The 24345-nt window shown below is 48.3% G+C and overlaps 2 protein-coding genes across 7 annotated transcripts in view; one reads left to right on the top strand and one right to left on the bottom strand.

Moving 5' to 3' along the window:
- On the top strand, positions 1514 to 18343 carry NAGK (N-acetylglucosamine kinase). 5 transcript variants are annotated; one of them, XR_002342578.1, is made up of 12 exons: positions 1545 to 1640; positions 2729 to 2828; positions 3425 to 3509; positions 3665 to 3763; positions 4575 to 4716; positions 5493 to 5603; positions 6294 to 6406; positions 6901 to 7410; positions 8062 to 8149; positions 9069 to 9166; positions 9682 to 9760; positions 10913 to 18343. XR_002342578.1 is itself a non-coding variant. In XM_005662480.3 (11 exons), the coding sequence occupies exons 4-11, from the start codon at positions 3704 to 3706 to the stop codon at positions 11101 to 11103; spliced, it is 882 nt and encodes a 293-aa protein (XP_005662537.1). In that variant the 5' UTR covers positions 1556 to 1640; positions 2726 to 2828; positions 3425 to 3509; positions 3665 to 3703; the 3' UTR covers positions 11104 to 16997. The 5 variants fall into 5 exon arrangements, 4 of the variants coding, with proteins under 4 accessions (XP_003125091.3, XP_005662537.1, XP_005662536.1 ...); XM_005662480.3 differs by lacking the exon at positions 6901 to 7410 and having other exon boundaries at positions 1556 to 1640; positions 2726 to 2828; positions 10913 to 16997; XM_005662479.3 differs by lacking the exon at positions 6901 to 7410 and having other exon boundaries at positions 1557 to 1640; positions 10913 to 16997.
- PAIP2B (poly(A) binding protein interacting protein 2B) overlaps positions 14358 to 24345 on the bottom strand; it is a 47424-nt gene continuing 37436 nt past the window's right edge. For both annotated transcript variants that reach the window (XM_013996061.2, XM_003481186.4), the window contains 2 exons: positions 22074 to 22250; positions 14358 to 21135 (listed from right to left, as the gene is read on the bottom strand). In XM_013996061.2, coding sequence (XP_013851515.1) covers positions 21079 to 21135; positions 22074 to 22250 — 234 coding nt within the window. In that variant the 3' untranslated portion in view covers positions 14358 to 21078. The remainder of the gene's footprint in view (positions 21136 to 22073; positions 22251 to 24345) is intronic.

Here is a 24345-nt window from a genome sequence, read left to right as displayed (position 1 = left end):
TCAGAAAAGATGATTTCTCTCTAGCACAGGGTTTCCCTATAAAAAGATGGCAGGCACATCAGGGAGATGGAGATGGGGAGTGGGGAAAGGCCACCTTAAGAATGGCCCTGTGAAGGGCCCCCTCACTAGGCTGATGTTCCTGAAGAGAGGCCAGAGGCAGTGATTGCCCTCCTAGCTCAAGCTGCTGCCCTTCACAGGCCCACAACGATCGGAGTTGCTTTCAGAGGCCTGCAGGAGCCCCACCTTGACTCCCAGGCAGGGCTACTATTTTTCCCCTTCACACTCCCTTTCCCAGTCGGGCCTCTGTGTAAGAGAAAGAGAGTGCAGTGGCGCCTGGAGGGCAACAAAAGCTTGTAAAACCTGTGGACTAAAAATGAGTCGCTCTAAAAAAGAAATGGAAACTTTTATTTGAGCTAAATTTGAGGATTATAACCCGAGAAGAGCATCTCAGAAAGCTCTGTTCACTAGAGGTCAAGGGATAGCTATATATAAGCTTTTTGAGGCTGAACATTAAATAATGTATCATTAAGTTTACATAATCCAGATCTAAGTGCTATGTGACCCTCTAATCAAGAAAGAATGTTATCTTTTAGGAGCTGTCTCACAGATGCTAGGAGACTGTTGCTCTTTATGGTTCAGGAAGTATTTCTTCTGATGGGAAGGTTTGGCCGTTGCGTAATGCATGATTGCGTAATGCCAAAGGGCAGACAAAAAAATTTTTTTTCAGACAAAAATTTTTATGTTTAAATTTTTGTCTTACCAAAAAATGTGAATTTTTATTTCACACACTGAATCTGCTACTTGGTTCAGCAGTCTACAGCCTGCAAATATCCTCCACAGAGAACGGAATTTTCTTTGTAACGTAGTAAAAGCTGAACGCTCCCTACTCTGGGCTTACAAGCACAGCCTCCTCAAGTGGTCTCCTTTCCCATCCCACTTCTAGTTACTCCTGGTTACGCATATTCACAAGAGAGCACCATGAAGTCTGCATAGATGCTCGGGTATGCACGTGTGACTTTGTCATCGCTGCGCAGGTGTTGGATTGAAAAGTGCAATAATTTTTTTTAACAGTCCCAGGGGTCTCCTGGCTTGCGTAAGCGTCTTCCTGACCCCACACCCGGGTGGAGGTCTTGTTTTGGTCCTGCGTCAAGGTCTCATCCACAGTCTACGTGGCTCACAAGCACTGCGCACGCGCGAGGAGGGGTGGCCAGCAACTTCCGGGCAGCCAGGGGTGGGCGGGGCAGTGACATACCTAGCGGGTCGGACCCCAATACCATTTTCTGGCTCTTCGGCTTGGGATCCCACGTCCAACTCCAGAAGCAGGGCCCAGGAGGTGGGAAGGTGGTCCGGAGGAGCCGCTGAGGACCGCCCTCAGCCAGCCTGAGTCACTTTCCCGAGCCACAACCCTTGAGCAGGGGGTGGGGTGGCGGCAGGGGGTGGGGCGTGGCGGCAGGGGGTGGGCCACGACGCCACGCCCCGCGCTTGCGCACTGGGGTCAGCTGGACAGCGCAGGCGTTCACGTGACTCGGGGCGGTGCCGAGCGGCAGTAGGGAGGGGAGCGCCAGCGGGAGGGAAGCAAACGGCGGGACCAGCGGCGGCGGTAGCAGCAGTATGGCCGCGCTCTACGGGGGTGTGGAGGGGTGAGTGCGGTCCGGAGGAGGGAGGCCGGAACGGCTGGCCTGGAGGCGGTCTGGGCTACTCCCTGTCCCGAGGGCGGGCGGAAGGAAGACTGTAGCCAGTCCGGCAGGCTGGTGGTTTCCCACCTCAGTCAGGGTCCGGCCACTTTAGGCTCTTGGGCTGCGGGGCCTTGTGAAGGAGGAGTGTGTGCGCGCGCCGCGGTGCCCTTGCGCGTGCGGTCGTGTGTTTTGCAGACACTGTGTGTGTGTGTGCCATGGCCACACCCGGAGGGGTGTCCTTTGTGTTTTGCGGCAGAACCACGCCCCTTTCTCCCACTAAAGACCCAGTTTACCCAGCCACTCTAGGGAAGCTCCCCCTTTCCGTTCCAGCTTCCGGGAGAGAGTTTTGCAGAACAGGTGTCAGGTGTGAAGTTGCTGGGGTGGGGAGTGTCAGTGTGGTGGAATTCGGGACAAAGATCTTTGCTGGAGGGTATCTGGGATCTGAAGCTGGGGCAGTTCGGAGTGGTAGCCAGTTCTGACGCCCTCCATTCTTGTCGGCCCTCCAGGCTCCTCACACTACATCTTACTTTCTGTTATTGCTTATTTTCTGTTCGGAAGCTTGGCTACTGGACTTTTTATAATAGCTCTTCCCTTCGATATGACTATGGGCAAGACTTTTGCCATGTCTGGGCTTCAGTTACACACGTGTGGAGTGAGAAGAGGGGGGAACGGAATGATCGCCAGGTTCCCCCCAGTGACAACATTCTCTGAATCTGGGTGTGTCAGATCTGGGTGACTGTTGTCGCAGCCAGGGCACGCACTTTTGAATCTGAGATTGGATTAGTTCTATGAAAGTCTTTTTTCACTACTGATCGATGAACCCCAACGTCTTTTTTTCACCTACATTGTTATGATTGATTTCCCCTGCCCTGTTATCTACTATAAAAAAAAAAAAAAACTTAAGTACAGAAATTTGCATTTGCATTCACCCCAGTTACATTCATGGGTAAGATATGACCCATTTTTCTGGTTTGTCAAGAGATTCTTTGGGACAGTTAACCTCATGTATTACCTATCTTGTGAAACTTGTCATCTTTGAGTTTGATCAGCAGGTCTTCAGTGACCTCTTTCTGATATTCCTGAAAATGCTGATCAGTGAAGAAGCACTCATCACAACACCACAGACCTCGCTCCAAGCTACCATTTCCCCAGGTGATAAGCATTTGACTGTTTAGTAGCTTAAGCAGGTATTAACACTCTCCCTGCCAGCTGGTCAGCATTTCTCACAAGGATGTCTTGACCTCCGCAACTGGAACTGCTCAAGGCAGCTTCTAGCTATTGTGAGAGAAGTGGAGAGGCTTGCCATTCTTTTTAGTCACATTTACTGAGTGTTGCCTGTACCAGGCATGAGGGTAAATGAGTGATCCAGAGCTTGACCCGATGAAGTCCATAGTCTAGGGAGAGGCAGATAGAAAAACAGCTTAACACACTTTTAATATGGAGGAGTCCGTGGGGGCACTGACGGAGCTGAACTAATGGAGCTCTGGTGGTGGCTTTCAAGGACTAGGTGGTGGATAGGGTCTTGCAGGGTAAGTGAGACACCCCTAAGGGAAGCTGAATGGAAACTACATTTTGGAAGGCCAAGAGCACAGCAAACACCCGACCACAGAGGAAGGTTTGGGATGGTGATCTGGTTTGCTGAAGCTGTCTCCGTCACCCTGGGCTCTGCCTATGACAAGGACTACACAAGCTGAGCTGTATCTGCAGGTTTTTCCAAGCAAGACTGAGTGCCCCCTTGTGTTCTGTAGGGGAGGCACACGGTCCAAGGTCCTTTTACTCTCAGAGGATGGGCAGATCCTGGCAGAAGCGGATGGACTCAGCACAAACCACTGGGTAAAGGCCACACTGAGGGGACCAGTGGGCTTGATTGTGGTTCTGTTCTCTGTAACTCCTGTTAAGGTGGTGGCTGGGGGTTCACTTAGCAGCCTTTAGGGGCAGCGCAGGTCCTGCAAACCTTTGTAACTCCTCCTTCCCTTGATTGGGGCCAGCTGATCGGGACGGACAAGTGTGTGGAGAGGATCAACGAGATGGTGAACAGGGCCAAACGGAAAGCAGGGGTGGATCCTCTGGTACCTCTACGAAGCTTGGTGAGTCTGGGTAGAGCTTGGGAATTAGGTCACAGCAACACTGAGACAGCAAGTTTGAATTTGATGAGTCTAATGACTGCAGAGGGAGAGGCCTTGGGGCTTAGTCTCTGGTCTAGAAACTCCCTTGATCACATCCATTCTTGTGGCTGCAGTTGTCACCTCTAAGCCACAAGGGTTGGAAGAGCACCGGGCTTTGTTTTGAATCCCAGCCTTGTCACGCAACATCTGTATGACCCTAAGCAGACTGCTTATCTTCTCTAAGCCTCAGTGTCCTCATTTGGAAAATGCAGATAACAGTAGTTACCTCAGAGTCCCTGGGAAAGTAAAATGACAGGATGCATCCCAAAGCAGTTCGCATAGAGCCTGACCCCTGAGCACCAACTGAGTGTCAGCTGTCATTCCTGGCTCTGAGCTTTCTCCCAAGTTGCCGTAGCGCCAGCTGCTCCCTAGACACCTCCTCAGTGGGATGTCCTGCAAGTATAGCCAAAACCCACGCATTCCAAACCAAGCTTATCACTTCTCAACTTGCTCCTCTGCCTGATTTTTTTTTTTTTTTTTTTTTTTTTTTTTTTTGCTGAGGGCACTCCTGTCCTTCCCAGCTCCCAGGCTGGCATCGTTGAGTCCCTTCTCCCATCCAAGTTCTTCCTGCTGAGGCACTGTGAGGGGTGGAAAGAGTTTTGGGGCTGCATGAGCAGGCCAGGCCCAGCTGCAGGGGTCAGGGGGCAGACATCAGGAGGGGCGGGGGTGGAGAAAGGAGCTGGGTCTGGGGCCCTGCTCGGTCGCTCGCTCGCTCACCTCCCGCGTGGCCTAGGGCCTATCCCTGAGCGGTGGGGATCAGGAGGACGCGGTGAGGATCCTGATGGAGGAGCTGAGGGACCGATTTCCCTACCTGAGTGAAAGCTACTTAATCACCACCGACGCGGCCGGCTCCATCGCCACAGCTACGCCGGATGGTGAGGAGGTGGAGGGAGGGGTGAGGTCGAGAACTGGTTCTCTTGGGGAAGCCCCTGAGATAGAGCTGGCAGAACTGGACTTGCAAATAGCTGGGAGGCAGCCTCCATCATAACCCCCACTCCTTTCATTAACTGAAGTCTGCCGGAGCAAGGACTGCATAGGAGGCGGGAGGGCAGGAAGGGTTCCTTCATGGGAAACAAAGAATGGAGCCAAGCCTAAGACTCCATTCCAGAGGGCGCCCCTGGGCAGCGTGGTGAGGATGCCGGCCGGGAAAGCAGCAAGTGCCAAAAAGAAAACTGGAGGGAACTCTGGCCGGAGTGTACAAAGCGATGGCATTGTGAGACTGGCATTTGAATCTCAGCTCCCATTTTGCCAACTGTACCATCTTGGCAGAGTTACAGAACTCACTGAGTTTCGATTTTCTCATCTACAGAATGGGGATAATTGTACTCACAAGGTGGTTTAGGGTAGTGACTGAGTGTCGCTGTGTGAACAGGGTCTAATACCGTCCCTGGCACATGGTAGAGACTTTGGAGGGCGGGTAGTCACTTGAAGACGAGCTGGGCGAGGAGGCACAGACCCATTGTCCTCTTTGTCCCCCACCAACAGGCTCTATCAGATTGGAGTTTCTCAGAGACCCAGGTTCTCCACCTTCAGGCAGGAAGCTAGTTGGGCTTGGTTTTCTCTACAGAGCTGGGTGGTGATCCCTAGGTCAGAAGCTGTATGCTTTGTGTGAGGCCTCAGTCACACTGAGCCTCCTGTGCCCTTTCCCCAGGTGGCATCGTGCTCATCTCTGGGACAGGCTCCAACTGTAGGCTTATCAACCCCGATGGCTCTGAGAGTGGCTGTGGCGGCTGGGGCCACATGATGGGAGATGAAGGCTCAGGTGAGCTCACGCCAACTGGGTCTGGCTCAGGGTCCCAGATCTGCCCCTTCCTGCAGCTCCCCATCTTCCTTGCCCTCCCCTCAGCCTGCTGACCCCTGGGGGCTCTCTGGGAACCCTCCTGAATCAGTGTAGGATGGTGACTGAGAGATCATAGTGATGCCAGTGCTGGACTAGTGGCTGGCCTTGCTCTTCAGCAGTGATTGCCCCCAGGACTCAGATTCATGCCTTGGCGTCATAGCCATTGCCCGCCTGTGTTGACTTTTAGAGTCAGAAGTTGGCACTGTGAAGGTTCAGGCCATAGCTGTCAGGAGGTGCCGCGGCAGTCTGCTAGTGGGGAAGGCGTATAGAAGCTCCTACCACCATCACCTTTTGACAGGGAGCAGGTGTACATTTTCCTAAGGGGCCCTGGGGGTCCAGCTCCTGGCGGTAACTTTAGGTTCGTGTGACAGTTGACCGACCTTGTCTTTATCTGGGGAAGGGAGCTGCTGGGACACAGCTCTACCTGTTCGGCCTTCCCCCTCCAGCTTTCCCTTAAGTGAGTCAATCTGATACAGTTTAATTAGAGGACCCCAGGCTGGGAAGTGGGGCACTTGATTCTCTGTAATACCCAACCCTGTCTAGGTCTGAGTTTCCTTCCCTGTGACCTCAGGGAGGTTGCCCTATCCTCTTAGCCCTCTCTGCTCTCTGCAGCCTACTGGATTGCACACCAAGCAGTGAAAATAGTGTTTGACTCTATTGACAACCTAGAGGCGGCGCCTCACGACATTGGCTACGTCAAACAGGCCATGTTCAACTATTTCCAGGTAAACACGCACCCGTGGACTAAGGCAGTGGGAGGCCCGGAGGAGTGACTGCAGGAGAGGGTCTGGGTGGGTCCGAGGGAAGTGGGGGTGAATTGTGGGTCAGAGCTGGAGGACGGAGAAGTTGCCAGCGAGGACAGGATTCAGAATGAGGTGGGTGGTGCATTCCAGGAGGGTGTCGAGCATGGGGGTAGGTTGGGGACAAGCTAGACCTCATTCTTGGACAGCTAGACTCTGTGGGAAGAAGGCAGATGCCCTTTTAGGCTAGAACGAGAAGTGCAGGGGGAGATCAGAGGCAGTGCCCACAGACGCATGAACAGCAGGTAAAGTCTGAGCAGGTGCGTTGGACACCTGAATAACTGCCTCTGGCCTATGCAGGACAGGGAGGAGCGCCCGTTGAAGAGGTGGGCAGGGAGAGTTCTGGGGAAAGTCCAGCCTCCTCCCCAGGGCATCAAGGGATAGACTGCCTTTCCTGTCTGGGCTGTGCTCGTTTGTAGGTGTTTAGGACACAGCTGCCTTTAGCTGAACCAGAGGTGACAGGTGGGAGAGGAGAAGGGAGGTGAGCTTATTTGATAGATGTGTCTCCAGATGAAGGCCACTCAGGTGAGCTGGGGCTGGAGCCAAGGATGATTCAAGCTGCTGGAAAGTAAGGTTTGTGTTCTCTTGTGTTCTCAAGGCTTAGGGATTGATGATGAAAGAGGGATTCTGGCCTGGGCCAAAGAAAGGAATGGGGAGGGACCAGGAAGAGAACTCACTTCCTAGAGCGTTGCTGTTGCGAGTGGAGTTAAGCTGTCCAGACTCAGCAGATTGGATCTGAACTCCACTAATATGTCTACTACTGCTTCTCTTATCTTTCAACCATGAAGTTGTTAGAGGTTAGATGACATAGTGCGTCTAACACAATATGTTGCTGTAGATGCTCCAATTTTAGCCCCCTACTCCCTCTTCCATTTTGGTAATTATTCTAGGGAGTCTCTGCTTCCTGAGGACCTTCAAAGGCATTACAGGTGTGTTAACTTGTTGAAGTGGAAGATGGACCTTCGTGGTCAAATAAGTGTGAGGGGAACAGATGGATTTCTTGGGGAGTTCCCATCGTGGCTCAGCGGACACAAATCGGACTAGTATCCATGAAGCTCAGATCTGGCATGGCTGTGGCTGTGGTGTAGGCTGGCAGCTACAGCTCCGATTCTACCCCTAGCCTGGGAACCTCCATATGCTGTGGGTGCTGCCCCATAAAAAGATAAAACAAACAAATAGAAACAAAGAAACCAAATGGATTTCTTAGTTAGGACTCCTCTGAGCCCTTGGTCTGTACCATGACTCTTCAGGGAGAGGTGCAGTGAGCGTAGCCCCCTGACATTCCTTCACCAAAGAAACCTTTCCCAGAGCACATCAGGGAACCGCAGACCACTCTGGTGAGCTTAGATGTGTGCTCTTTTGCGCCCAAGCTAACCTCAAAAGCAGTAGAAGCCATGCTGGGGAAACAGAACTCTTCTCACATGAAAACTCAACTCCTTGGACTCCAGAGCTTCAACAAAATCCAAACGTTATTCCAGCTTTTCAAATAGCAGAGGCATCGGGAAGGTCATCTGGGTGGGCAGACGGGGACATTTGCTTTGCTCCTGATGACTGTCTTGTGCCCTTTCTCTGTCTCTCAGGTGCCAGATCGGCTAGGAATCCTCACCCACCTGTATAGGGACTTCGATAAATGCAGGTTTGCTGGCTTCTGCCGGAAAGTTGCAGAAGGTACTGGCGATGGGGCAGGGTTTTCTCTGGCTTTGTTCTGCAAAGACCCCTAATTGCAGGGTGAGGTGGCATTCAGGTGGGATTGGAAGCCAATTTCCCTTTGACCAAGTGACCTCAGTTCTCTGCCACCAGAGGCCCTAGTACTGAGGGACCTTGGGGTGACAGCAGCAGGACACACGGTTGTATGGACAGTTGTTTTATATCTGTTTCTCTTCCTGACAACTCTTACGGCTTGTGCAGGCTATATGTCTACTTCTAAGAGATTTATGAAGCCCTTATCCTTTGGGCAAATCTTTCTTTTTTAACCACTGATACCCAGAGGATAGGGAGTCGCGGAGAGGTTAGGCATATTTGGTTGGCTATCAGGCGAAGCTGAACCGTAGGGCTTGCTTGTCAGCATGTTGCACTTTCTCCCCTATTCCATTCTCCTTCCCTTTATTTGGACTTCAGGACCTTGGAGGGCCGGCCCCCTTAGATGCTGCTGGTCTGAGGCTCTTTCAGAGCAGAGCCGGGAAGGGGCTAGGCTGACCAACAGCTGCAACTGCTGGAGGTGGGTGGGGGTTCTGACAGGAGTGCCAGCCAGCTACTCCAGTAGGGTCCTGGGTCCCCAGAGCTGAAGAGATCTTCAGGGACAGACTGAATAACTCAGTTTTAAGTTGGAGGACAGGCCAGGTGCCATTGTGCTTCCCAGGGGGCGCCACCCTTTCTCAGTGCCTGGAGCAAGCCACCTCTCTACAGGCAGGATGCCTTTCCTAGAGTGGGAGCATCAGGCCGGGGGTGGGGGGATGTAAGGCTGAGAGGCGAGCATCTAGTCCTGACTGAGACCTCTGCCAGCCACGGCTGCTCCCACGGCTGCTGCCCTGGGAATAGGTGAGGGCTTCCGAGACGCTCACCAGCTCCATTCCCTCCACCACCCCAGGTGCTCAGCAGGGAGACCCCCTCTCCCGCTATATCTTCAGGAAGGCAGGGGAGATGCTGGGCAGACACGTTGTGGCAGTGCTGCCTGAGATCGACCCGGTGAGTTGAGGTGGGAAGTGGAGGTTGGGAGCTGCAGGGCCAGACCTGGCCCTTTTCCAGCAGGGATGGGACCACCCCATCCAGCTCTGTGTCAGTGGGATGCGATTTTAAAGGGACTTAGTGATCTGAGAAAAATTCCACAGGAAGTCTCTAGCACAAAAAAGTCCTTGGGCACAGTGCATCCCCTCTGTGGCTGGTCCCTCATCGGTATTTCTGCAGAGCATATTGGCTAAGTGTGGTGTGTGCGTCCCCTTCCTTTTCATCATGTTTCTGTCCGTTCCTCCGCGCCCCCCACTTCCTCTGTGTTGTTGCTTGACCCCCTCTGCCTTTCCCTTCTCTCCCTTGCCTTTATGAATCTCCCTGTTTTCCTCCCTTTTTTTCTTTTCTTGACCTCCCCATCTGGTTCTTGGCTAGAGGCAGAGTAGCTGGGGAAGGGCGGGCTGGTCTTAAGAGACTAACCCCCGGGCACTGGAGAGGTTTGGCTGCCCTCAATAGCCATTTCTTCTCTCCACCAGGTCTTGTTCCAAGGGGAGATTGGCCTCCCCATCCTGTGTGTGGGCTCTGTGTGGAAGAGCTGGGAGCTGCTGAAGGAAGGTGAGTATAGTGGGGGGGACAGGTAGGGATGGGGGGCAGGAAGGGGCTGGAAAGGGGGTGGCCTGAGAAAACTGCCTGCTCTGGGGAGGACTTGGAAACTGGGCCCTGAGGCCTAGACGAGCCACTGATGTCTCAGACCGAAATCCCTCCATTGGAGTTCCCCGGTGGCCAGCATTAAGGATCCAGCATTGTCACTGCTGTGGTTCGGGGTTGATACCTGGCCTAGGAACTTCTGCATGCTGTGGGCATGGCCATAAAACAAACAAAAAAGGACCCTTAACCTTCACTCCTCCAGCGAGCCCTTTACAGTGTCCCAGCCAGCTCCGTTGAAGTCTTAAAAAGATGATCTTTTCCAAAGGATTTATTAGATAAGCACCACCTTAAAAAAGTTAAGGACAAATCTAACTTGAAATCGGAGCTTCTGGACTTCCCCTGTGGCCTACAGCATAACTACGCAGTGTTGACTGCAGTGGCTCAGATTCTGGGTTCTGGCCTTGGAACTTCTATGTGTCACAGTGCAGCCAAGCATTAAAAAACAAAGAAAGGAGTTCCCCTTGTGGCTCAGCAGTTAATGAACCCCACTAGGATCCATGAGGATGCAGGTTTGATCCCTGGTCTTGCTCAGTGGGTTAAGGATCCGGCGTTGCTATGAGCTGTGGTGTAGGTCACAGACGTGGCTCAGATCTGGCGTGGCTGTGGCTGTGGTGTAGGCCAGCAGCTGTAGCTCTGAGTCAACCCCTAGCCTGGGAACCTCCATATGCTGTGGGTATGGCCCAAAAAAGCGAGAAAAAAAAAAAAAAAAAAAAAAAAAAGCAGAGCTTTTGATCAGCATGTGGTGCTATCCTAGTCACCATATTCCTAGCTAGAAGGAAAGAAATGTGCCTTCTGCACCCTTGCAGCTTGTTTCGGGTGGCCAAGTGGCTCTGTTATACACTCAGAAGCGGCTCAGGGACCCCTGATGCTGCCTTGGGTGTTGGGGGCTGCCTGCTCTAGAGCGCATAGCCATTACTAGGCTCACACACCCTGTGCCCCACCTGTTAGGGTTTGGCATGGGGCATCTCTACAGAATGCCTCAGGGCCTGGGCCTCTTCCATCTCTGTCCCCACCTTCTCCCAGGTCCCTCACCTCTGTCCTCTGCCTTCTTTCCCCCAGGTTTCCTTTTGGCGCTGACCCAGGGCAGAGAAATCCAGGCTCAGAACTCCTTCTCCAGCTTCACCCTGATGAAGCTGCGGCACTCGTCCGCCCTGGGCGGGGCCAGCCTAGGCGCCAGGCACATTGGGCACCTCCTCCCCATGGACTACAGTGTCAATGCCGTTGCCTTCTACTCCTATGCCTTCTCCTAGGGGGTGGCCCCGGCTCCACCCGCTCCAAGCCCAGGGGACATTGGGTGCCGGAAGACAGGAGGGTTTTTCTCCTTTTCCTTTTTTTTTTTTTTTTAAAGAAACATAGAGAAAATAAATGCACTTTACCCACTCCCCAGTTGGATTATGTTATCAAGCACATCTGCTGTGTACATCCCCAGCTCACCCACCAACAGGCATCCCAGAAGGCTCAGAAATGGGTTTAGCCCAGGGTTTACAGCCCTGCTCCCAGGCGCTTGGCCTGTGGTCTGTAATCTGCTCACCAGGCAGGTAGGCAGATAATTTATCTATATGCTGCCCCTGCCCCCCACATTAGGTACTTCTGCGCCTTGTGGCTGCCTGTGATCTCAATTTTCTCTTATCAAAGTGGGTTAAGAACCCTGCCTGACCATTTTCAGTGGAACTAAGTGTTCTCCATGTAAAACATGACCAGGAGTAACCTTAGATGTATCATGCCATCTCTGGATCGTCCCAGTAGGATTTAGGGAACAGGGTACAGTTCTAATCTGGAAGAATTTTTACCTCACTGGATTTGGTACTTACAGGTCAACAGCATATTTTGCAGTTTTTCTGCTTGAATGAGTTCTGAAGAGGCTGAGACCCAAGAAGTCCAACTAGGCACAAGTAGGTGACTTCCTTCTTCCTGGTGCCTGCCAGCCTGGCTCTGGTTACAGGATAACACTGTTGTGTGGCACCGGGAATGATGAACATCCCTGAAGAGCAGACCTGATTCCCGTCCTCTGGATCCTGCAGTTGGATCAGTGAAGATGAGCCCAAAGCTTCCTGTTCTGCTCATGCTACTTGGCAAAGACTGAAGACAGAGTTCTTGATCCACAGTGGCTGCCTCTCCAGGTGTCTGGAGTGTAAGCCTTTAGAAGGCATGTTCTAAACATCAGTTCTCAGACTTCTGTCAGTCACTTATAGGCTTGTTTTAAACTCAGATTTCTATTTTTCCCCCTTCCATAAGGTGTTTAATTCAGATGGGTCAAGGATGAGATGAGACAGGGAATTTTCACTTCTGCTAAATACCTTGGGTAATTTCTCCTGCAGATGTCCAGGATCTGCACTTGAGGGAGCTCTGCCCAGTCACTTCGGAGTTCGGATTAGGCTCTCAAGAGGGTTTGAATGTGTTTCCCAAGTCAGAGGACGCTGTTAATTCACTGTCTAAAACAGAATGGTAGCAGCTCTCCCATCAGCTCTAGCACAACACAGCAATGGGAACTCAAGCCAAGTCCCTTCTGAAGGAACAATCAGCCCTCTTCACATCTAGGTGTGGTCCAGACCGCTGGGGTCCAGCTCTCCGCAAGTCTCCAGTACGTCACCTGCTAAAAAGCCGCAGAACAGGAACACAGCAGAGTGCTTTGCTCTGTCTCACAGTCCTGGTAACACTTACTAATGAGCAGTGAGTTTTACAGGTCTCTACATGATCTCAGGACCAGGATCAAGCAGCATTTTATTTATTTTTTGTCTCTGCCATTTCTTGGGCTGCTCCCGTGGCATATGGAGGTTCCCAGGCTAGGGGTCTAATCGGAGCTGTAGCCACCAGCCTATGCCAAAGCCACAGCAACATGGGATCCGAGCCGCGTCTGCAACCTACACCACAGCTCATGACAACGCCGGATCCTTAACCCGCTGAGCAAGGCCAGGGATCGAACCCGCAACCTCATGGTTCCTAGTCTGGTTCGTTAACCACTGCGCCATGATGGGAACTCCTCAAACAGCATTAGATTTAGAATCTGAAACTATTGATGGAGTTCCCATTGTGGCTCAGCAGGTTAAGGACCCAACATTTGTCTCCATGAGGATATGGATTCAATCCCTGGCCTCACTCAGTAGGTTAAGGATCTGGCATTGCCACAGGCCAAGGCATAGGTCACAGATGTGGCGTCGAGCTGCTGTGGCTGTGGCTGTGGCGCAGGCCTCAGCTGTAGCTCCGTTTTGACCCCTAGCCCAGAAACTTCCATATGCTGCAGGTGTGGCCCTAAAAAGCAGAAAAAGAAAAAACAAAAAAACCCTGAAAAACAACAAACTATTGATGAAGAATTTATAAATAAGAGACATTTATGCTTTTCGGGGTGCAGCTGTCACTTCCATTGTCCAGGCTCTACTAGTCAATTGGACAATGGAGGTTTTAGAGCACAGAAAGGAGCACAGCTTGATTGATTTTTTTCAGTGCCAGCGAGGAAGTGTTCACTAAATATTCGTTGAAAAAATGACAGTTTTTTTTTTTTTTTAATCTTTTTGCCTTTTCTGGGGCCGCTCCTGCGGCATATGGAGGTTCCCAGGCTAGGTGTTTAATCGGAGCTGTTGCTGCCGGCCTACGCCAGAGCCACAGCAACACCAGATCCGAGCTGCGTCTGCGACCTACACCAGCTCAGAGCAACGCGGGATCCTTAACCCACTGAGCAAGGCCAGGGATCGAACCCGCAACCTCATGGTTCCTAGCCGGATTTGTTAACCACTGAGCCAGGACAGGAACTCCAAATGAAGACAGTATTAAAGCACACAAGGTCAGATGTGTTCCTGTTTCCTTTGGCTAATGGAGATGTGATGGGGTAGTTTATTCAGTTAGTCAGGCTCTGTTACACAGAGGTTGCAGTGCAGAAGGTCATAAGTGATTTTTGATGAGATTCTCCACCTTTCATTTTAAATTTATAATCTTCCCTAATAAGAGATCAGGAGCGATTAATGGGATTCTGTCCTACCATGGCATTGGATATGTATATAGTCATCTCATCTGAGCTTATAACAGCCTTTTGACACACAGGAGAGCTTGGGACAAGAAGTGGACTTGGAGAGGCCGGCGCTGCCTTCGATCTACCCGTGTGATCTTTGGACAGCACAACCTCATCTGTGCCATCCACTCAGCAAACATTTATTGAATGTCTTCTGTGATGCGTGTTCTATGGATTTTTAATCTAAGGATTAAAAATGAGTATATATCCTTACATATACCAACAGAAAGTTGGTGAAAATTTATGGAACTGCACTGTTTACAATAGCTACACTTTTCTGTAATGTGCTGTACTTAAGTTTAAATTTTAAATGAATGAATACACCACATCTTCAAAGCTGTGAATAGTTCTGGCCCTGTATACACCTAGCTGTCATATCTCAAAAAGCTATAAACTGGCAAGTCAGCTCAGATTTTTTCCTAAAACCTGATTATAGGAAGGAAATAAGGGAATGGCAGCACTCAAAGCAAAAACCCATAGGCTATGGTCTGGTCCTATGACTTTTTTTTTTTTTTTTTTTTTTTTTAACCATGTAATAAAGTCCCTCAGAGAATCGTTGGTAGGTTCAAACTAGGTGTAAACTGAATAAGCAGGAGTTACCAAACTGACCTCCACAAGACCAAAGATGATGCCTGCTTGCTAACCCCAGCAGTTCTGGTACCCACGACAGTGCTTGGTACCTAGCAGGCTTGCCAGCTTGTTCAGTAGTTGAAAGGCAGATACAGAATCCCTTTCCTTATGTTCATGATAGGAGGCGGTTTTGCCCAGGAACAGGAAATAACAGCTATCCAGTCTCCCTTCAAGCCCAAGGATACACACATTATTGCCACTATTACCACCATGAATTAAGTGCTTATTATATGCCAGGCAGTATTTTGAAGTTAAATTTGGTCTCCTTTTCTTAATAGCCCCAGGAGGAAGGTGTCACCCTTTTACAAATAAACAGGTTCAGGACAAAGGCACAAAAGAAATGGTGGAGGTGGGATTCACTCAGATCTGTGACTTTCAAGACAATGCTTTTACTACTTTGCAACACTGTTTAGAATGGGAAACTATGCAACTAAAACTAATCCATACAGAGACCAAAACAATCTCTCAAATATCCACCACATATTCACCCACTTGTAACATGAAACAATGACCCAACCATAGGAAAAGATACCACTGCTGGCAAGTGCATTTTATTCTCATTTTAATGAGATTTTCAACAGCTGCCATTTGGTTTGTATAGCAAATTTTTAAAAAAGTAACCTTGTTTCCATTTTTGATATTTTTATGAAAATTATTTAATTTGAAAGCCCTGCCCCATCCCCCAAAGAAGTATTAATAACTACCATGTAATGTGTATTTAGGAAAAAGAAGAAACGAAAACAGCTTTAAACACTTGAAAAATAGGGATGAAGGGCCGAAGTCCAGACCTGGGCCTGTTGGAGGTGCTAAAGCTGCCTGGCACCATCCACACCTCACCATCAGCCACACCAGCAGATGTGTCAGCCGTGCACAGACCCACTGGGATGACCACAAAGTCCACTCCCTCTCTCCTCTTGACCTCTGCTGGCTGGCCTCTTTTCTTCCAAATCGGTCTGACAAAGGCAGCATCACCTTTAATACATGTTCAGCTTTGTCATGGAGATGACAGAGAAGAGCGTTCAGAGATTCCTCCATAATCAGGGAGGAAAAAGTGTCCAACACAGTACTGATGGTTTCACTTTCTTCTCTGCTCAAACACATGCTCATTAACTTTTTAAATTATCAGAGGCTTCAGAAGCCCTGACAGGTAGACAGCACAAAAGTTTCATATAAAAAAGAAGTTGCAAAATTATAAAAATTTCTGCAGCGATTCTGGAGGTTCTGATGAGCAGTTCTTCTGAAACGCACAGCAGCTTCCCCATGAGTCCTATGTTCTGAGGGTTTCATTTAGAACACAAGAGCTTGAAATCCAAGTTTAAAAAACTCCCTGCTGACAAATGTGGTGTATTGATGGAACATTATTCACAATAAAAAAGGAGAAAGCTACTAACACAAGTTAGACATCATGGATGAACCTTGAAAATATGCCAAGTGAAAAAAGCCAGATACAAGAGACCACATTTTGTATGATTCCATTAAGATGATGTCCAGAAAAGGCAGACATAGATACAAATTAGTCGTTGCCTAGAGCTAGGAACAGGTATTATGTAAAGATGCATGAAAGATCTTATTGGAGGGAATGAAAGTGTCCTAAAACTGAGAACTGCATGGTTGCACCACTCAGGAAAGTTACTAAAATCACTGAACTGTACACTTGAAATGGGTGAATTTTATATGTAAGATGTGCCTCAATAAAGTTGCTGAAAAAAAAAGTCCCTGCTTCCCAAACCACCCATTAAGCATTAAACATTTCTCAAGGTTCATAATCAATAGGACAGGATTATCACTTAGCGTTGAGTTATGGAGTGAACATAGTACATAGTCTAGTATGTTACTTCATTATTTATAATATTAAAATGAAAGGAAGTCAGTGAGAAGGTAAGATTGGCAGAAAAAGCTCAGCGGGCTCCACAAATGAGACTCCAATAACGAAATCTAAAGGGGCTTTTTTTTTTTTTTTTTTTTAAGGCTGCATGTGCGGCACATGGAGGTTCCCAGGCTAGGGGTCGAACTGGCCTACACCAGAGCCACAGCAATGCCAGATCCAAGTTGCATCTGCGACCTACACCATAGCTCACGGCAGTGCAGAATCCTTAACCCACTAAGCGAGACCAGGGATTGAACCCCAGTCCTCATGAATACTAGTGGGGTTCGTTACCACTGCACCACAATAGAAATTCTAAAGGGAGCTTTTTCTTTTAGAATAAAGATGGCATGTCTGTCCCTTTGTAGATTTCTCTTCTGTCCCCCAAGGGTAGGGTGGTGAATCTCTTGGCTAACACGCTATTGAGATCACTGACCTATTGTATGACCCTCCTCTCCCTGCAAATCCAGACTGGGGACAACAGTAGGGGGTTGGGCAGTGAGGGCAGAGGCCAAACAGCAAGCAGAAAACTTGAGTGTTTCCTTGGTCAGCCTCCTGTCCCCTGTCCTTTGTCACTAAGTGCACCTTCAAGATGGAAGAAATAAAGACAGAAGATTAAAAACAAAGGCAAAAAAAAAAAAAAAAAAGAAAAGAAAAAGCCTTCAAGATTGTGACTAACCACGTCTGTGGGTGAAATTCACAAAGCAGTAGAGCAGTGGCTACAGAAAGTACTCTGCTACTGACTACCCACGTGCCAGAATTAATGATCTCTGTGTGCAATGAGAGGGGAAATGATTCACATGGGGGTGCTGGAGGCAGAGGCAGGAGGAGATCAAGGTTCCCAAGGTTCACCAGATCCTTGTCAACCCTGTTCTCTTTACCCGCTTCCCAAACTACTGAGGGCTGCGATTAGACCAGGGGAGGGTGGCTGGGGATAGAGCCTTTCCCAAAAGGTGCATGTCTCCAAATCCTGCTCAGATCTGTCAGGTCTCTGCCTAATCTCAGAACTCAGCATATCCTAAACCAAGCAACGTTATTAACTTGTGACGCCGGGACCCTTATCCAAGAACACCTGTCCCCTCCAATCCCAGCAGTGCAGATTCCTCGGCTCTTGATGTGTGTAAATGGGCTCTGCAGCAGCACTAATGCAAGAAGATCCAAGACGCAGTCAAGCTGTTTGCTTTGGCTGCCTCTTCACACAACTTCCCTCTCTTGACATGTACTAAATTCCACTCTGAGGTCAGAGTGTTTGACTGACCTTACTTCCCAGCCTCTCCAAAATCAAGACAGAACTTTGACATTACGGCAATACACAATTTGAAAAATGCTGATTATTTCACTAAAGACATTTAGTACTGTAACTGTAATTAAAGAGATCCTGGCTGTTTTGATTTGGGAAACTAAAGGTGTTGCAAAAGTCGAGCCTTTTTCTTACCATCTTTTTGGGTCTGACCTTATAGGATCCCCAAAATCAAATGCTGTGGTGGAAAACTTGTCCAAAGACCCAGAGCTGCAGGTGCCTAGGCTGTATCCATCAAGTGTTCTGCTACAGTTCAAAGGGCTGGAGAAACTGAAAACGTATTTCTTTTTTTCCTCCCCCTTGAAGAGCAAGAGATAAAAATGATTTTCATTTTGGAGTTTTAGAGTCCAGTAATCACAAAAGTCAGAAATCAATCACTAACAAAGTTGACACTTGGACCAGCCAGAATTGGCAACTGGCAATATTCTCTTTTTTTTTTTAAGGGCCTCACCTACGGCATATAGAAGTTCCCAGGCCAGGGGTCAAATCGGAGCTGCAGCTGCTGGCCTATGCCATAGCCACAGCAACGTGGGATCCAAGCCTCGTCTGCAACCTACACTACCACTCACGACAACACTGGATCCTTAACCCACTGAGCGAGGCCAGGGATTGACCCCACTTGGATACTAGTCGGATTCATTTCCACTGTACCACAATGGGAACTCCAGCAATATTGTTTCAAAATTCCAGTTGCCAGCTAAAAAAAAAAAAAAAAAAATTAGCTTAAACAGAGTAGTGGTTTAAATTCAACATTAAAATGATCACTTATAATACCAGCCTCACCCTTAAAGGGTGAAGATGCCTAGCGTGGCTTGTACCCAGAACCTCTCTTCTGAGGAAAAGTCTGAGACAGAGGTTCCCAGCCTTTCCCCCAGGAAGATCCAGTAAGATCTCCATGCATTTTCTGCTAGGGAGCTGATAAACTGACTAGAGCTGAGCCTGTGTCCTGGGTGACAATTCTGCTCCCACCCTACCATATAAAATAGATGGAGAAAAGAGTCAGGCTACAAGAGGAACAGCTGAAAGCACAAACCTGCACATTAAAAAGGGGTCACACTGCTTCCTGATCCTACAGTCAGCACACTGAGTCTGAACAGGACTGGAAAGGCCAGCCCTCAGCTTCCATTGCTCAGTTCCATTGCTCAACGACTGAAATTCAAGATGGAACCCCACAGCAGATGGAAAAACAAGCCCTGAGGACGATACCTCACACCTTAGCCTATCCTGGTGTCCGAAGAGCAAGCCTTCCTCAGGATAAAGAGACGGCTCCATCTGGATCCCTGTAGGACTTCCCAGTCCAGGAGCCACACAAGAATCCATGATGCTCTTTGTGATGGAGACAACATGGTCTAGAAAAAGGCTCTTCTGCAATCCCAACACATTTATAGAAGTCTTTAGAATTCTGAGCTTGGGCAAGATAATGGAGATGGAAAGGAGGAAAAGCAGTCCTGGAAGAGGACCTCTATTTCTGCACTTCCAGGGCCCTCTCCTTATTAGAGGCAACAATTCCGGGTGAAAGCTGAAGCCAGAATTAAGCTGTTTCTTTATTTACAGTCCACCCTGAAAACAAGAGTTTCATTCTCTCCAGGTAGAGGCTTTGGGAATTCAGGAGCACAAGTGGCAATATAAGCTCCCTAAGCTACCCTCCTATGACACGTGACCCAGCAAGGAAGGGCATTTTTTAAAAATGATGTCATCCTAAGGACTCCAATGAGGAAAAGATGTGGATTTGTATTTTCAACCTGACATTAACCTGTGGCTGTCCAAAACGTCAACAAGGGAGCTCATGAGAAAAAAGGAGAAACTCTTAAACCTTCCAAATCCTCATTCTTTTCTTTCAACCTCTGTCCCACATCCACATACTGAATTTACACAGACTTTATTTCAAGTTACATGATCTCCTCCTGATATAGGCCTATCCCACAGGACAGTGGCAGTCATACAGGAGCCACTGTCCCCCTCAGGTCCCTGCAAGTCCTTGCCTGTTCTGTGGGGATGGCCAGGACTGGACACACTCTCTTTTAAACCTGACTCTGCCACCGACATCTCTATCACTCAAAGGCAGCTGCTGGCGCCCGGTTTAGGTCCTTATGAGGATCGACAACAGCTAAAAAACTTCCTGTGACCTGTAGGCAGTAAAGACAAAAGGAATGTACCCAGAAGGTCCAACCTAGAAAAATGGGTGTGTGGGAACAGCAAAATTTTATAACTGCCAAAACTGTCCCAGTGGGTCACACAGTCACAGGGTCAAAAGCAGAACTCACTCGCCTAGGCTTTTTTGGAGTTCTTTTGCCTAATTCTGTAAAGTGGGGAGAAACATCCAAATTGTGAGTTCAGCTTCATGCTACCGTCCTGAAAAATACAATGACTTGTAAAAGTGCACAAACCAGTTTAAGGAAAAGAAGATACCAGGTGGACCAAGTTTTCATGGGGCTAATGAAAAACTGTCAAAATAAACTTAAGCCATAACTAAAAGGATTCAGGATGACTTCTCCAGAATGAAGCTGATGGCCAGCACAGCATGCCTCTTGTACACTTTTGCTAACGATATCTTTTTTAAAAAAACAGTAGAGTTGGGGTAGAAAAGAAACAAGGGACTAGACACCATGAGGGACTAAGTGGCAAATCCACCCTGGTGCTCTTTTGCCTGGTAAACGACGAGTCCGATGGTAGCTGTACCCACAGGTTTAAGAGCAGGCCAGCGGTAACTGGATGAACTGAAGGACTCGAGGGACAATCACCACCCCAGTCCTCTCCTTGAGTTACAACTCTTATCGACCATCTGAAGTTCATCTACCATCGAAAGTAATGGGGATTAGTACTTTAAGCCTGTGTTTTCTTGAATGGGGCTCAGGTAGGGACGTGGGCTCTGCAGGACACTGGTAATCCCAGTTCATCGTGGGAAAGCCCCAGGGGTTGGGGCGTTGGGTGCTCTGCTTTGCAATCCCTGCTTCTTCTACTCATCCCTCTTCTCTTCCAGCTTAAGAGACTGAATAAGTAGTTTTCCAGGTGTTCTCTGCCCTTGGTAAGTATACAGCAGGGTGAGAAGGGCATTCTTAAACACCCGGATTTTCTTGGTCAGCTTATTTTCTTTAAACACACACAGCAGAACATTCCTGATGAAGGGGGAAAAAAGACTGCAATCTTCCTAAGTCAAAAAGCTAACAACAACAACAACAATAATAATAGTTGAAATGAAAGTCAGTAGAACCAATGAAAAGTCAGTAGAACAAAAGGAAATACTCAGAGGCTGTAGAGAAAAACTGAGCACATAAGCTATGCCAGTCACAGTGTCAAGTTAAACCACTGTTCCCCTTCCCCCCTGTGCACCCCTCACCCACCCACCCCCCTCTTCGGCTCCGCCTTGTTGTGCAGCCCTGTCCCCAGATGTGGGGACATACAAGTCCTCCTCAAAGCTTTCTGTCAGCTCAGTACTTCACTCCTGGAATAAATTCCTTGGCATCCGGGTTCAGGTTACTTTTGCTCTGAAATAAAAACCAAGAGACAATAAATCCCAAGGCAAGCTGCGCTTTAAAACGTATTTCCTCCCTGCTTCCTTTATGACCAGTACCTTCCTCTCCACCTCAAGGAGGAAAAAAAAAACAGAATTTCATGCAACTCAGGCTATTATTGCTGGGCTATTCTGAAGCCCTGCTAACCTCATTTTCTCCTTCCGGCTTTAGTCTCCTGTTCTTTTCATGATGCTTTCATCAGGAGGCTTGTGAAATCTGGCTCCAAAAATCATTTTTCAATTCATTAGTACCTTAACTCAATGAAAATCACAGGACTCCATCAAGCCAGCTTGGTGGCCATGATCTCTATTTCTTTTTTTCTTTTTTCATCTTGCTGTACTCTCTGTGGTTGTCCACTCTCTTGTGACTAAAACCCCGGCAGCCGGCAGCACACCATCGTTCAGAACACAAGCTGTGTGAGGACTGTATCACTTACAGAATTCTGACATTAAGTAAACATGGAAGGCAGGGAATTCATTTATCCAGTGTTCTAATTAGAAGTGGAAAATGGTCTCTCAGGAGTATATTCCTTCCAAAATGAATAGGCAACTTTTAAAACAGCATCATCCAAAACTATAAATACGGATGTGAGGGACAGTAAAAGAAAAGGACAGCAGCAAGTGAAAATGTGAAACTGAACCTTTTCCGTGTTCAAATTTTTATCCTTAATCCCAATTCTGCTTTAAAAGCCCTTTGGAGAAAATGGAAGCTGGTGATGTTTTCACAGTAGTTTAAGAGGCCCAATGCAACTTCAGTGTTCCCTCTTATTAATTCCCAGGTGATGAGTAACGAAACAGCAGCTCAAAGGGCTCCAGAGCTTGCCCAAAGTTGCAGAGCCAAAGAGAGAGTCTGGGACTCCAAATCCTATATTCTTTTTACTATGTCACATGTGGAACTACATATGCTCTTACCAAAATATCTTCAGAATCATGACCATCACTGACCGACAGTCCGTTGAACTGCTGTTGCAACTGTCCCATGGCCTGAGGCAGGTCTCGAGATGGAATAAACCAGTCTTGGTCTTCCTCATCCAGCATCTCCTGGAAGCAGTGGTCCAAGAATTCTTGCTCCTGCAGCTCCTCCTCCACCTAGCAAGCAAGGGGGAAGAGCTCAGACCTATTGCCTGGTGGGACTCACACCTTTCAGTTTTTTCTCCACCTCTTTCTTTCAGAGGTTATTATTCTGTGATTAAGAATGGTCTTATAGGAGCTCCTGTCTGGCTCAACGGTAACAAACCCGACTAGTATCCATGAGGATGCAGGTTCGAGCCCAGGCCTTGCTCAGTAGGTTAAGGATCTGGCGTTGCCATGAGCTGTGGTGTGGGTCCCAGACGCAGCTCAGATCTGGCATTGCTGTGGCTGTGGTGTAGGCCGGCGGCTGCAGCTCCAATTTGACCCCCTAGTCTGGGAACTTCCTTATGCTACAGGTATGACCCTGAAAAAAAAAAAAAAAAGAATGGTTTTGTATGAGCTCTACTAAGAGTTATGATGTTTCTAATGACAGGCTAGAGAAAATACAATTTTTAATTTTTTCAACCAATTTTCATCAAAAATAAGACTGAGGGAGTTCCCGTCGTGGCGCAGTGGTTAACGAATCCGACTAGGAACCATAAGGTTGCGGGTTCGGTCCCTGCCCTTGCTCAGTGGGTTAACGGTCCGGCGTTGCCGTGAGCTGTGGTGTAGGTTGCAGACGCGGCTCGGATCCCGCGTTGCTGTGGCTCTGGCGTAGGCCGGTGGCTACAGCTCCGATTAGACCCCTAGCCTGGGAACCTCCATATGCCGCGGGAGCGGCCCAAAAAATAGCAACAACAACAACAAAAGACAAAAAAAAAAAAACAAAAAAACAAACAAACAAAAAAAAAGAAAAAAAAAATAAGACTGAGGAAGTAGTTACTCAAAATAGCAGAAATTCCACGTCTTCACAGATTTCCCAAGATCTAATATATGACTCAGATATTTTCTACTAATATGGCACCTACAAAAAATAATTTTAAAGCTTGAAATTCCTTTCTCAACCTTATTGACAAGCAGTTCTTCTTAAGTTTCCCATTTTAGAAGGACGAAAAAGGTAGAGGAACTAAGTAACTAGACCACTACCTGGATAGTGGGGATTAAATGAAAACCAACTCTCAGCTTCTGGCTTGCTTTTCTGGTAATGAGGCCTCTACAGGAGAAAAATACTCTCAAAACCTTAGAAATATATAAAGAACACTTTTTGGCATACCAACGGGCAATGATGTTATCAACATAGTGCTCTTTCAAAAGAAGAAGAAATAAAATGAATATTTAAACAACTGTGTAGTTCTTAAAGACTGCTTTAAACTAAAGCAATATATAGCTAGGATATTTTAGATTTCTTTGCAGATACTGTTAGCTCTTAGTGAAGCCCGTGCTTCACTCTGGAGATTAAGTGTGATTTTACGAGCCTCCCACTTCACATTTGACCATCCCTTTCCTGCAGGCAGCCTGTGACACATTCACAGCTCACTCACACCACCACCAGAGGGCCGGTCAAGCAAAAATAATTACCCAAACTAGCAAAGTCATGAGTTCAAAGGAAAAGTCACTGGTAGCAAGACTTCAACATACCATTTTAACATACAATTAGCCATACTCAGGTAAATGAATTATAAAGTACCTAAAATAGCAACTGGAAAACATTTCCAAGCCATAAGATTTAACATGACTGCTCAAGATCCGCCCTGACTCTCCCCAAGAGCATATCAACTCCCTGGTATGAAATCTACCCTCAGTCACAGGCACAACCCACAAAAAAGGTTTTACGTAGGCCTGGGTGGGGTTATGTGTGACAGTAAGAACGATCTATGTACTATTCCCACAGGCCATAACACAGAGAGCCCCGTGGGTGGAAACTGCTGGCTGCCCCCTAAACTTGCTTCCTTCTCCCTAAGCACCAGGCTGTTCCCTTAAAACCACATTTCCCATCTCCCATGCTGGATACTGCCATGCCACGGATCACACAATGTCTCCTGAAGGGATGTGAGTGCTTAGGCATTACTTGGTTAAAAGGAGATCCCCAGCCCTGACATTTGGCTCTCTCGCTTTCCTAGTGGCTAGACTTTCGGTTATCCTTCAGCTGCTCTGCTGAAAAAATGCCCTGGGATGGCAGAGCGACATCATGGAGGGAACCGTGTGATCACAGGATCACCTGTCTACTTGGAAT

Source organism: Sus scrofa, chromosome 3 (assembly GCF_000003025.6).
Source record: "Sus scrofa isolate TJ Tabasco breed Duroc chromosome 3, Sscrofa11.1, whole genome shotgun sequence".
Taxonomy (NCBI): Eukaryota; Metazoa; Chordata; class Mammalia; order Artiodactyla; family Suidae; genus Sus; species Sus scrofa.
Note: the sequence above shows the minus strand (reverse complement) of the source record. Positions and strands in the feature narration are given on the sequence as shown.